The sequence below is a fragment of the Cataglyphis hispanica genome, chromosome 1 (assembly GCF_021464435.1).
Source record: "Cataglyphis hispanica isolate Lineage 1 chromosome 1, ULB_Chis1_1.0, whole genome shotgun sequence".
Lineage (NCBI taxonomy): Eukaryota > Metazoa > Arthropoda > Insecta > Hymenoptera > Formicidae > Cataglyphis > Cataglyphis hispanica.
In genome coordinates, this window is record NC_065954.1 from 804,102 (window position 1) to 815,802 (window position 11,701).

The 11,701-nt window shown below is 40.2% G+C and overlaps 1 protein-coding gene across 1 annotated transcript; it reads right to left on the reverse strand.

The window, feature by feature from the left end:
• Positions 1–577: 577 nt before the first annotated feature.
• On the reverse strand, positions 578–5,581 carry LOC126853433 (uncharacterized). Its single transcript, XM_050599185.1, has 3 exons — positions 5,086–5,581; positions 4,897–4,989; positions 578–4,758 (listed from the first exon to the last, which is right to left on the reverse strand). Exons 1-3 carry the CDS (start codon positions 5,408–5,410, stop codon positions 578–580), a joined length of 4,599 nt encoding a protein of 1,532 aa, XP_050455142.1. The 5' UTR covers positions 5,411–5,581.
• Positions 5,582–11,701: the final 6,120 nt, after the last annotated feature.

An 11,701-nucleotide genomic window follows, 5' to 3' on the forward strand; every position in this document is an offset into this window, starting at 1 on the left:
ATTGCATTCCCCTCCTCCTCCCCTCCTTCTCCCCAGCCCTGTGGAAAATCGAAAAATATCGCATGACATGTGGCATCTCTCGCCTTCGTCCGTCCTTACGGAAAAACTTCGAACCGCAGCGAGCGCGTCGCCCGTGTCTCTCCTTCTTGCTGAAAAAAGAAAAATCGTCTAGTGCGGAATTATCAGATATCAAGGTATACAAACGAAATACGAAGCGTTTATGATCGGACATGATTGTCCGCGCCGGTCGAGTCATGCAACGCAGGTAGACGCGATGTCGTCATCGGAGGCGATGCGCTATCGGAGATTGAAAGAGCTATGGCGCCGCAGAGTCTAGGAAGGAAAGAAGGAAGAAGAGAAAAGGAAAAAATTGAACGTTTTCAGGTAATATTTAAGATAAATAACATTTTTATTTACGCTACAGAAATGTTTTGTACAATTTTCTTACAGCTAAATATAATATTTATAGTATTTACAAAAAGATGTTAACTCTTAATGGACGGAAAATATGGGAATTCGCAAGTTATTATATACATCGATAAAAGTGTGAGAATCGAGAAGAATCGAATATGAGAAATTATTCATCTATTATATATCCGTATGGTAGTGAACACCGACTATTAATAAATCTACGTTTTAATAATACAGGCTCACATACTTTGGTTTCATCCCGCGTTACCAACTCGTGGAACGCGGTACGTCGTATTGCTCTGAAGCGTAAATTTATCGAAGTTTCGGCTTTTTCATCGTTCTCCTCATTTTCTGTCTCTTTAGCTAATAATAAATCCCTAATACTATTGAAATTAACAAGCTGTGAGTTTTCATAATTTAAAGTAATACCTTTAACTTTACACGCTTCGTGCGTTCGTCCGTCTGGCGTACGTACGATATAAGCATAAAATTTCGGACCGCCGGATACGAACGCTTCGATATAACTGCCACTACCATAGCTCTCGAGCTCGTCGGTCATATCGCCTAAAAAATTTCCTGTACGTGGCTCATATTCGTTCGGATCGCCGCTGCTTACGTAGATACACGAATCTGTATCATAATACAAAACACGACGTTCTAATCGCTCTAAATAAGAGTATAATGTTAAACGAGCTTGTGCTGTCGTATATGCTGCTATCGCGACGTTAGTCAACGGGGAGGAAACAACTGCTTCTTGTCGCAGTCGCCATGAAACATATATTACTTCGTCGTTCACGGGTAATATATCGGATATTTCATGCTCGGCACTCGTGAGCAAAGTTATAAAACGTTGCGGCGTTCTCACGACTTCCGTATTAGTCAAATTGGAACGTTGGCCGAATTTCCCCCAAAAAGAATTTAAGCATAGCTTCGCGACAGAACGTAAGCCGGGATTTCGCGCGATGTTACGCTTATCGAGAACAATACCTTCGGTCTTTTCATATTCCCGCAAATATTGTTCTTTAGCATCATCGTCGTTTTCCCCGCATTCGCTCGGCCATCCGCTGGCCTCTTGCTTAAGTTGCAAGAATGTATTTATATATCCGGCGAATAGTCCTCCTTGACGCGCCGTGTGATCGAATCGACTGACTTTGTATTGCCAAATCTCGCTTACCGCCGTCACGAGATAACCTTTTTCAACGGCCTTGCGTAATTCGCAGGACACCCATGTACCCTCGAATTCGCGCTCATCTGCATTGTCGTGTGTGCAAGTCGTTTGCGAAAAGGTTTCACAGCAACTGCGACACAATGCAAAAAGTAATTTTCCCTTCACGCGATATGGGAGTACGGGATGAAATAGATTACGCGGAGCGAGTACTCTACAACGTATGAACCCCTCCAATGTATTAAAATTATAATTCGGTGCCTTCCCGATTAATGTGGAACATTCATCGCCGACATAAATATCGGGATGACCGATCGGGAAAGCGCCAGTTTTCAAAACATAAGGGTACAAGGAACATACGTCCACGTAACGTATTTTTTCCGTACCTGTAACCTCATATCGGGTCACGATGTTACCCGTGCGTCCACCGAAAAATGCATCGCGCGGATCGAGCGGAGATGTTTCCACCAGCGGGTGATTGTCGAGATATTCGCGCATTTCACGATTATCTCGCATATCGCGATCGAAAGAGCATTCCCACTTTTCCATTACAGAGTATTTCCGTTGACGCAGTCTCCACGAGATAGCGAGAGTTCGCTCGTAACGTGAGTCGATTGTATCCTTACAGTCCGATGATGAAATCGGTCTGTCGCGATTCAAAGGAAAGCAAGACGGGCATCCGTGCCAAAAACATCCGTGAAATTGCAGTACATGCCTTTGCGTCGTTCCTGTCGTATCAGACGTTTCATAATATCCATCGACGAGCGTGCCGTCGATTGTACGATATTTACGTGAGCGCCCTGCGTGATTTATAGAATGTCCGAGCTCGCGCTCCATCCATATCAACCACTGTAGAGCTTTACGCGAATGATTATTTGCTTTTCTGTATCCCCCTGCCGGAATGACGCCTATCGTATTTGAGTGCAAAAAGTTTTTTCGAAAAACAGTCATGCATGTCGAAGCAATAGTTGTACACTCCTCGAACGGACACACATTTCCACGTTCGATAAAAATTTTTCTAAACGCCATGCATGCTTGTCGAAGAATATCGACGTCGGTACGGCAATAGCGAATGATTTCGCGTTGGAAATCAAACACGATGTTTTTTTGACGCATATCGGCATGCCATGCAAGAAAGCGTTCGCGCTCTTTTGTTTTCATCGATTCCGGAGAATAATAATGTAAGTCCGGTAAGGGTCCGACATACGATTGGTTTTCGACAGTATTAAATAAATGTGGAAAAATGCCTTTATCCGACGTATTCTGCAATCCGAAAGCTTTCGGTAAATCGGATAAACGCATCGGCATATAATTTACACTGTCGATGAATTTCGTATGTCCTATCGTTAATACGACGATCTTTGTGCCGCTTAATATTAATTTAGGCTCTAGGTTATTACGATTTTCGACAATATACTTTAAAATAAATTGTGCGTCGAACGCTTTTGCATTATGCGCTATACAGATGATTTGCTTAAAATATTTCGTCGTTCGCGTTGCAAAATCGACAAACTGTTTTACCGGATCGTGACAAAATACGAACTCTCGCACCCCGCACCAACGACACCGCACGGATAAATTATTTTCTTTCGCGCACGCCTCGCAAATTTGCTGCGCTACGCAAAGAGTGGGGATGTGCTTCTTTACGGTAGTTGTACCTTCGAGCGTCTCATCCTGCCGTGTTTCAAAATCATAAAACACGAATGCTACGCGTTCCTTCTTGCACGCTAGCGTTGCCGTTGTCGATGACGAAGTTGACGGTTCGTTAGAGGAATCATCCATGTGCCGAAGAGGTTGCATGTAGCATAAGTGATTCTCCGGCTTTGGCGACTGGCATAATTTGCAGTAAGAAACGCCGCATTCGTGTTTCATGCTAAATTTAACTATACGGCCACATCCGTCGCAAAATCGTACGACATTGCAAATACTAACAGATGATTTACCGTCGTATGATTTTACGCTACGATGACGTTCGAAGCACTCCTTACCGAAAAATGCACGTTTACACGCGTTGCATTTTATAATTTTCACGTCTGACTGTTTACACGATGGCAGAATGAAACATCGCGGACATTTACTCGGACAACGATGACCCGTTTTATTATTCTGATAACCTATATTGCACGGTTCGCAATAATTTCGACAACCCGCGGCGGCATTTAAATTTACAATGGGATTATAATGTCGTAAACGATCGTAATACATTACATTTAGACGTAGCGTGGGTTCACGTTCGAGTGAAGCGAGTGTCGCGATACCGTCGTACATAGGTTTCGCACCACGAGCGAAAGTAGCGAAATTGTAAACTACAATCGCGATGTTATCAACTGCAAGATAGCGTTGAAAGCGTTCGATTTCTACAATTCCGCAACCCTCATTAGTTATTGTAACACCGGCATTCCTAGTTAATTGCATTGCTAGCTCACGCTGAAGCGGAGAATGAGGATGTCTTATATTATTCCATTTTTCATGTAATTCGCCCGTGCGTAAATTACCACGTTCACAATAAACTCGAGCTACTACGAGTGAACGTGGAAAACACAAATTGTCCACATTATTAATTGTTATTATCGAACGCTTTGCAACGTCCTCGCGAGTTAATTTAACGCGACCACGACCCGAAGGAACCGAAACATTGAAAACACGAATATCGAAACGTTCCGCGATATCGAGACCTCCGGCACTCTGCGCTACCGAACTTACGACTCTCCAAATATCCTCGTATGTTAAGTCACGCGCAGGGCGAAACGATATACCCGCGGGTCCATGAGCTAAATTTGACGAATGAAAGGACAGCCCCACATAATCGTCTGGTTGACATGTATTTAGCACATACGCGTGAATTTCACGAAATGCATTTTCTAATGCTCTGTAAATATTTGTATCGTCATGTAACGGACGTATCGCGAAACTCGCTTCTCTCCCCATTATTCCGAATCTCCTAAATTGTCTCGTATTTTCCGCTAATAAATTAATGTAACTAAAATTATTGCCAACCGATTGTTGCTGTTGTCGTTGGTGCGGTATCTTTGCTTCTTCCTCCTCTTCAATCTCCACCGCTGAGGGATTAGCGACACGATTTTCCGATTCGTTTTCTTCGCTTCTTTCCTCATTATTTCGAGTCTGCGTCACATGTTCTGCGGCCAGTATTTTTTTCTTTCTACTACCACCGCCTCTCTGCACTGTCGAAGCAAAAGAAATAATTAATTATAAATAAAATAAAAATTATACCTAAATTATTTTTATTTTTCTTTAAATTTTGTGATTATTCTTGTTAAATCGCCTTTGAAAATTAATATTTTATTTTTTAAATAACTTACACGAAGACTCCGCTTCAAGCTCTTCTTCGGCCTTACGTTTCTGCATCCTAGCGGGAGTCTCTTGCACGCTTGTACTCGCTTGAGTGTTCCGTCCTATAAGTTATGATAAATTTGAAAATTTTATCATCATCTTATATATTCGTTTACGTTACAATTGTACTATAGTAAGTAATAAAACATATTGCTCACCTGTTAAACGATTTCCACGATGCTGCGCTAACAGGAAGCTTATAAGCCCTCCTGCATCCTCCTCCTCATGATTAAACGCCTCGCGCATTTCCACTATTTCACCCGCGATATGTAACAGTTCGTCGAAATCGTTAAAATAACCTAACTTGTACAATGCTGCTAGTACAGTGTCCGAGCAGGCACACGCGAAAGATCGGAAAACCGCGTAATTAATTTCCGGCGATTCATCCGACAATGAGGATAAATATCGTTCACTGTTTATCGAGGGTGACAAATTCGCTCCTATAATTATACACTTGCGTAATATATTTTTAAGCTCCGCCATTTTTAGAATCGTATTCTTGCAATATATATATATTTTCACGAATAATATACAATGACGCTTTTTACACGGTAGTACACGCAGATTCAAACGCTGGAGGACTTGGAAATAATTTTTTCTAGCCTGTCTCGAAGAATTTATTTAAACGCATATCCCCTCTTTTTCGAAAAAAGAAACGCCCATGAATAGTCACTTCTGAAAGACCTCTCTGTTTCTCACATAGAAGAGCTTTCAGAAAAATCAAAATGCGTTGAAAAATCACACTTTCTTTGAAACAATTATATGAACAAAGAGATATTTTTTAATTACGTTATTTACAGGTGTTATTTTTTATTTTAATTTTATTGTACAGGCATTTTTGTTATGCTGCTGCTTCAGTAATGACTTTGTCACAAAAACTTTTTTATATTTTCGTAGAAGAAACAAAGTTATGTAAAATAAAATTTTAAAATAAAAATTTTTTACTATATAAAAATTTATTCTACGGGTGATAAATTTTTATTTACGCTTTATAACTTATTACAACTGTATTTACGTCCTGTAGAAAAATTTTTCCTTGTATTCTATCTAATCTTTTCTAGAAGTTTCTAGATATTTTTTTCGTGTGATTACTTAACAAATAGTTTTAGATTACTGAACAAGTTTGAACTTGTATTATTTATTAATCTTAAATATTAACTGAAAACGTTCAATTTTTCCTTTTCTCTCCTTCCTTCTTTCCATCCTAAACTCTGCGGCGCCATAGCTCTTGGTGTTCACTGCCATACGGATATATAATAGATAAATAATTTCTCATATTCGATTCTTCTCGATTCTCACACTTTTATCGATGTATATAATAACTTGCGAATTCCCATATTTTCCGTCCATTAAGAGTTAACATCTTTTTGTAAATACTATAAATATTATATTTAGCTGTAAGAAAATTGTACAAAACATTTCTGTAGCGTAAATAAAAATGTTATTTATCTTAACACGTTGACTGCCGTGGGGTCACCGGTGACCGGCACTCGACTTGGCTACAGCGCCGTGGGGCCACCGGTGACCGGCGACGCAGCAAATGATAAAAGTACATAATTAGTGTAAATATTGATACTGATACATTTTTCAATAATACCATTGTTACTATAATGGTTTGAAGAAATTAATGCAATATAGAACATACAAAAATAATTTTATTAGTACATGAAAAATATACATATTATCAGCGCGCATTACGATGAGTCAGATTGAAACACTGAAGGCAAAGAAAAGGTGAATCAACACAATAGGAACAATATGTTACCACTTTTTTAGTACAATTCTTTGCTTTAGTTCTTCCTAGCTGCTTTGAATTTTTTTTATAGCACTCCTTACAAAATCGCCTATTATTTCGTGCATTTCCCGGCATTTTTTTTAATTCATGCCGAGGTCTTCTCGGTACGCAATTTATTGGAGAAATACAATCGTTATCGGGGCATTTCATTAGATACATTGCTAATTTCATCCTAAAATCAGGAATTGCAATATTTTTCCGCGTTACTTGTTTGAATAACACTATTGAATTTACAATACAAGTATTTAGTAAAAGCTCTATTGCCAGTTTCCTGTACCATTTGATAGTTTTACGCAGTGGTGAGCAATAAGCAACCATTTGGTCAGATAAGTCGACTGAAGATTTTCCTAAATTATATTCAACTACCATTCTTGGCTTTTCTTTTGTACAGTTTCTTTTCTGTATTGTTGTCATTTCTGCTGAATGTTTTGTAGATAGCATTAACACATCTCTTTTGTCTTTCCATTTTAAGACTGTCACTCCATTTTTATTTTCTCGCGCGATAACATCTCCACGTTTTAATTTCTGGGCCACTACTTCTTTTGGATTGTCTCGCCGATTTTTTCGTAGAGTACCCAATAAATGTGTGTGCATATCAATTAGCTTTTCAGCCAGGTTAACGCTAGTGTACCAATTGTCGGTACAGATAGTGTGGCTTTTGCCTAAAATATCTTGACAAAGAGCCATTACAATCTCAGTCGACTTATTTCCATATATTTCACTTGTATTTTCGCCTTTGCCCGTGTAGATTTGAAATGAATAAGTGTACCCTGGCCCACTACATAATTTAAAACTTTAATTCCATATCTGTGACGTTTTTGTTTTATATATTGACGAAATAATATGCGGCCTCGAAATGGCACTAAGGATTCATCCACGCATACTACCTCGTCTGGATTATAATATTTCTTAAAATTACTGTTTAGATGATCGATAATATGAGCAACTTTAGATAATCTATTGTTAGGATCATTTTCTTCATTATTGCTGAAATGAACAAACCGCAATAACAATTCGAATCGATTTCTTGACATAATTGTGCGTGGAAGTGCCTGTTTATATCCTTCATATGTACTCCAATATAGTTCAATTTTTGGTAATCGCACTAATCCCATCCAAATAATGAGACCAAAGAAACGTTTTATTTCATTAGCATTTGTTTCATACCATTGATCTAAACGATACGATTGCAGTTCTGATTTTCTTTGCGTAGCGTAGATGTTCGTTTGTTTTGCAATAATTTCGAATATTTCTTCAGTAACAAAGAGGAAATAAAAATCATGTGGCTCCGTACAAGCAAAAATTTCTGATTGATTTGTGTTGGTACCTGACGAATCCGAAAATGTGATGTTGGTTTTATTACCTAACGGAATACGCCAATTCACATCAAACTCTTCTGGTACATCATCTTCATTGTTATCGCTATCTTCAGTTTCAGTTTCACTGTCAGACTCAATTCGGCGCCGACGTATCGTAGAAGCTCTCATCATATCGGATGAACTACTTGATGAACTTTCCTCACTCTCTGATAGCACTCGAAATTTTTTTGATGGTCTTTGTAAAATTGCACCGTCAGATGACGTACTTGATGAATAATCTTCATTTGAAGTCATATTTACAAGGGCTAATTAAAGAATTGAATGAAAGGTATAAAATGCGAAAACGTATGTAGAGTGAAAAAATATAAGAAACGCACTTACTTGATTGTAGGACGCACTGAATAAGACTAAATAATGAGAGTAGTCGCTTAGCAACCGTAACACGATAGTTTGAAATAAAGGACAATCGTAAATACTGACCACAGCGCCGTGGGGGTCACCGGTGACCCCCAGCGCGAAAAATGCTTCAAGCATGATTTTATAGCTCACTTTATTTGCTGCAAATAATACTTCAACATAATATGCATCGCATAATGAAAAATTCACGTTGGCGCCTTGGGCAAACCATGGAAAATGCGCCTGGCAGTCAACGTGTTAAATATTACCTGAAAACGTTCAATTTTTTCCTTTTCTCTTCTTCCTTCTTTCCTTCCTAGACTCTGCGGCGCCATAGCTCTTTCAATCTCCGATAGCGCATCGCCTCCGATGACGACATCGCGTCTACCTGCGTTGCATGACTCGACCGGCGCGGACAATCATGTCCGATCATAAACGCTTCGTATTTCGTTTGTATACCTTGATATCTGATAATTCCGCACTAGACGATTTTTCTTTTTTCAGCAAGAAGGAGAGACACGGGCGACGCTCTCGCTGCGGTTCGAAGTTTTTCCGTAAGGACGGACGAAGGCGAGAGATGCCACATGTCATGCGATATTTTTCGATTTTCCACAGGGCTGGGGAGAAGGAGGGGAGGAGGAGGGGAATGCAATGGGACATCTCTGCTGTCTTCGGCGCCCGATATTTTACCGGCTGCTGACACCTCGGACATCTTGTCGACTTTAATATTGCTCGTGTATGCGAGGAATAATAAGCTTATCCTCGCTCCGGGGCGGCTGCATACTCGCGCTAGCGTTTCCGGTCGGCGAACGAGCGAAAAGTACCGCGGCCAATTAGCTGATAAGCAGCCGCGGAATCGACGCGAGTAAGCGTATTCGCGGGGGTGAGCTCGCGTCAGCGTTTTTTGAGCACCGCTGCTTACGAGCTTTTACGCTGTGCTCTATGCATGCTTATGCTAAAAATAAGATGTTCGTCTAACGCTCGGCTATCGTGCAATATTACTATGTGATAAAATTTTTTATGTTAATAGTAAAGAAGCGAGGAAGAGGGGAGAGGTGATTGATAGGAAAGTAGAGTAAAAGAAAATATATTTAAGTTTTTTAAGGTTAAAACATTCTATTTATTGAAAATAAAATTTTTCTTTTTTATAAAACTAACAATTGCGCTTTAGTAAAATTATACGTACAATTTCATTAAAACCTAGAGAAAGCAATTCTTCGAATACAATATTAAAATATACGTCTAAAAATGGTAAATTATTTATTTGTGTTCGTACATCGCGCTCGATTTCTTCAAAATTACCTCTAACTGTAAGTTTTATAATTTCACAATCTATGTAAGACGAGGGAAGTTTTAATTCTATTTCGTTAATCAGGTATTTGGAGCACGCGTTGACGGTGTCGGTAATGGGAATTAACCGTGCCAAATGAGCGTCCACACATCTTGCGATATCTTCCAGGCTGACAAAAGTAGTTTTCTGCATCACAATGGCGACGCTGTACGTTTTTTGCTTCTTCAACGGGGGCTGCTCCTCCGTCTCGTTATTATTCGCCGGTTGTCCCGCATTTTCCTTATAACTCACTATCACTGCCCTTGTTCCGTAAGCGGTTGTGAAGCCGATGGAAATATTGTTGATAATAATCGGACTTGGTTTGGATTTTTGATTCTCGCACAAATACTGCTTCATCTGCTCCATGCTGATTTGAAATTGCTGCCAGGTGTCGGTGTCGAGACATATTCCATCTGCATAATTGCCTGTTAATTTTACAATCGGTACAAAGCAATTTTCGCTCGTCGCCTGCAATCCCACGTGAACCTTCTTAGTATACGATGCGTTAAGCCCGTACGTCGTCGATAATAATAAATATCGCTGATCGTTTCTTCTATCGAAGTCGGTCTTGAGGCCCGATTTGTTAATATCACAAACGTGAGTAGATTTAACAAAATCGGTTAGCTTTTTCCGTTCACTGGATACTTTTTTTGTGGCGGCCATTTTTATCACTTTTTTACCGAGAACTAGTTGAACACTGGTCACAACAACGACGAATACTTGTACCGAAGCCGAAATGAAGATTTCGAACAAACTCAAATGAATAAAGTTCCGCGTTTTCTCGCCTTACTTATATACTGAAATATAAGGAAAAGAGGGGGAAAAATATGCAGCTAAATAATTGAAAAAACAACGAATTCCCATATTTTCCATCCATTAAGAGTTAACATCTTTTTGTAAATGTTATAAATATTATATTTAAATGTAAGAAAATTGTACAAAACATTTCTGTAGCGTAAATAAAAATGTTAAATTTAATGTAAATGTTAAAATATTAATTTTAAATATTACCTGAAAACGTTCAATTTTTTCCTTTTCTCTCCTTCCTTCTTTCCTTCCTAGACTCTGCGGCGCCATAGCTCTTTCAATCTCCGATAGCGTATCGCCTCCGATGACGACATCGCGTCTACCTGCGTTGCATGACTCGTCCGGCGCGGACAATCATGTCCGATCATGAACGCTTCGTATTTCGTTTGTATACCTTGATATCAGATAATTCCGCACTAGACGATTTTTCTTTTTTCAGCAAGAAGGAGAGACGCGGGCGCTCGCTGCAGTTCGAAGTTTTTCCGTAAGGACGCTCGAAGGCGAGAGATGCCGTATGTCATGCGATATTTTTCGATTTTCCACAGGGCTGGGGGGAGAAGGAGGAGGAGGAGGTGGAGGGGAATGCTATGGGACATCTCTGCTGTCTTCGGAGGTCGATATTTTACCGGCTGCTGACACCTCGGACATCTTGTCGACTTTCTCTCTCTCTCACTCTATTTTCTCTCTCGTTTCTCTATTTTCCAGCTCGTCGGAACCAATCAAACAGCCGGCCACTATAGGACAAACCAATCGGAGCGCTCGGACCCCGGGCCGGAGAGACCTACTCTTCGCTTAAATGCCACATCTAACTCTCACTCTTGTAAGATTTCAGTTAGCCCACCGCACTAGGACCCCGACCAGAAAAGCAGAAGACCCAGGTTCCAGCCCGAGTATTTCCAGCCCAGGAAAAAATAAAAAATAAAAAAAAACTGTCTCGTGCACGTCCACAACTCCCCCACTCTTAAAAAAATTTTAAAATTAAAAAATCGCCTCGTGGACGTCCACGAGTCCCCACTCTTTTTTTCTCAGGTACCTACCCAGGGTGACAGGGGGGGAGGGATCACAGCGGGGGGCTGGCGCCAAGGGGGAAAAGGGGGGACATTCCTGTCTCACCATAGTGACACCTA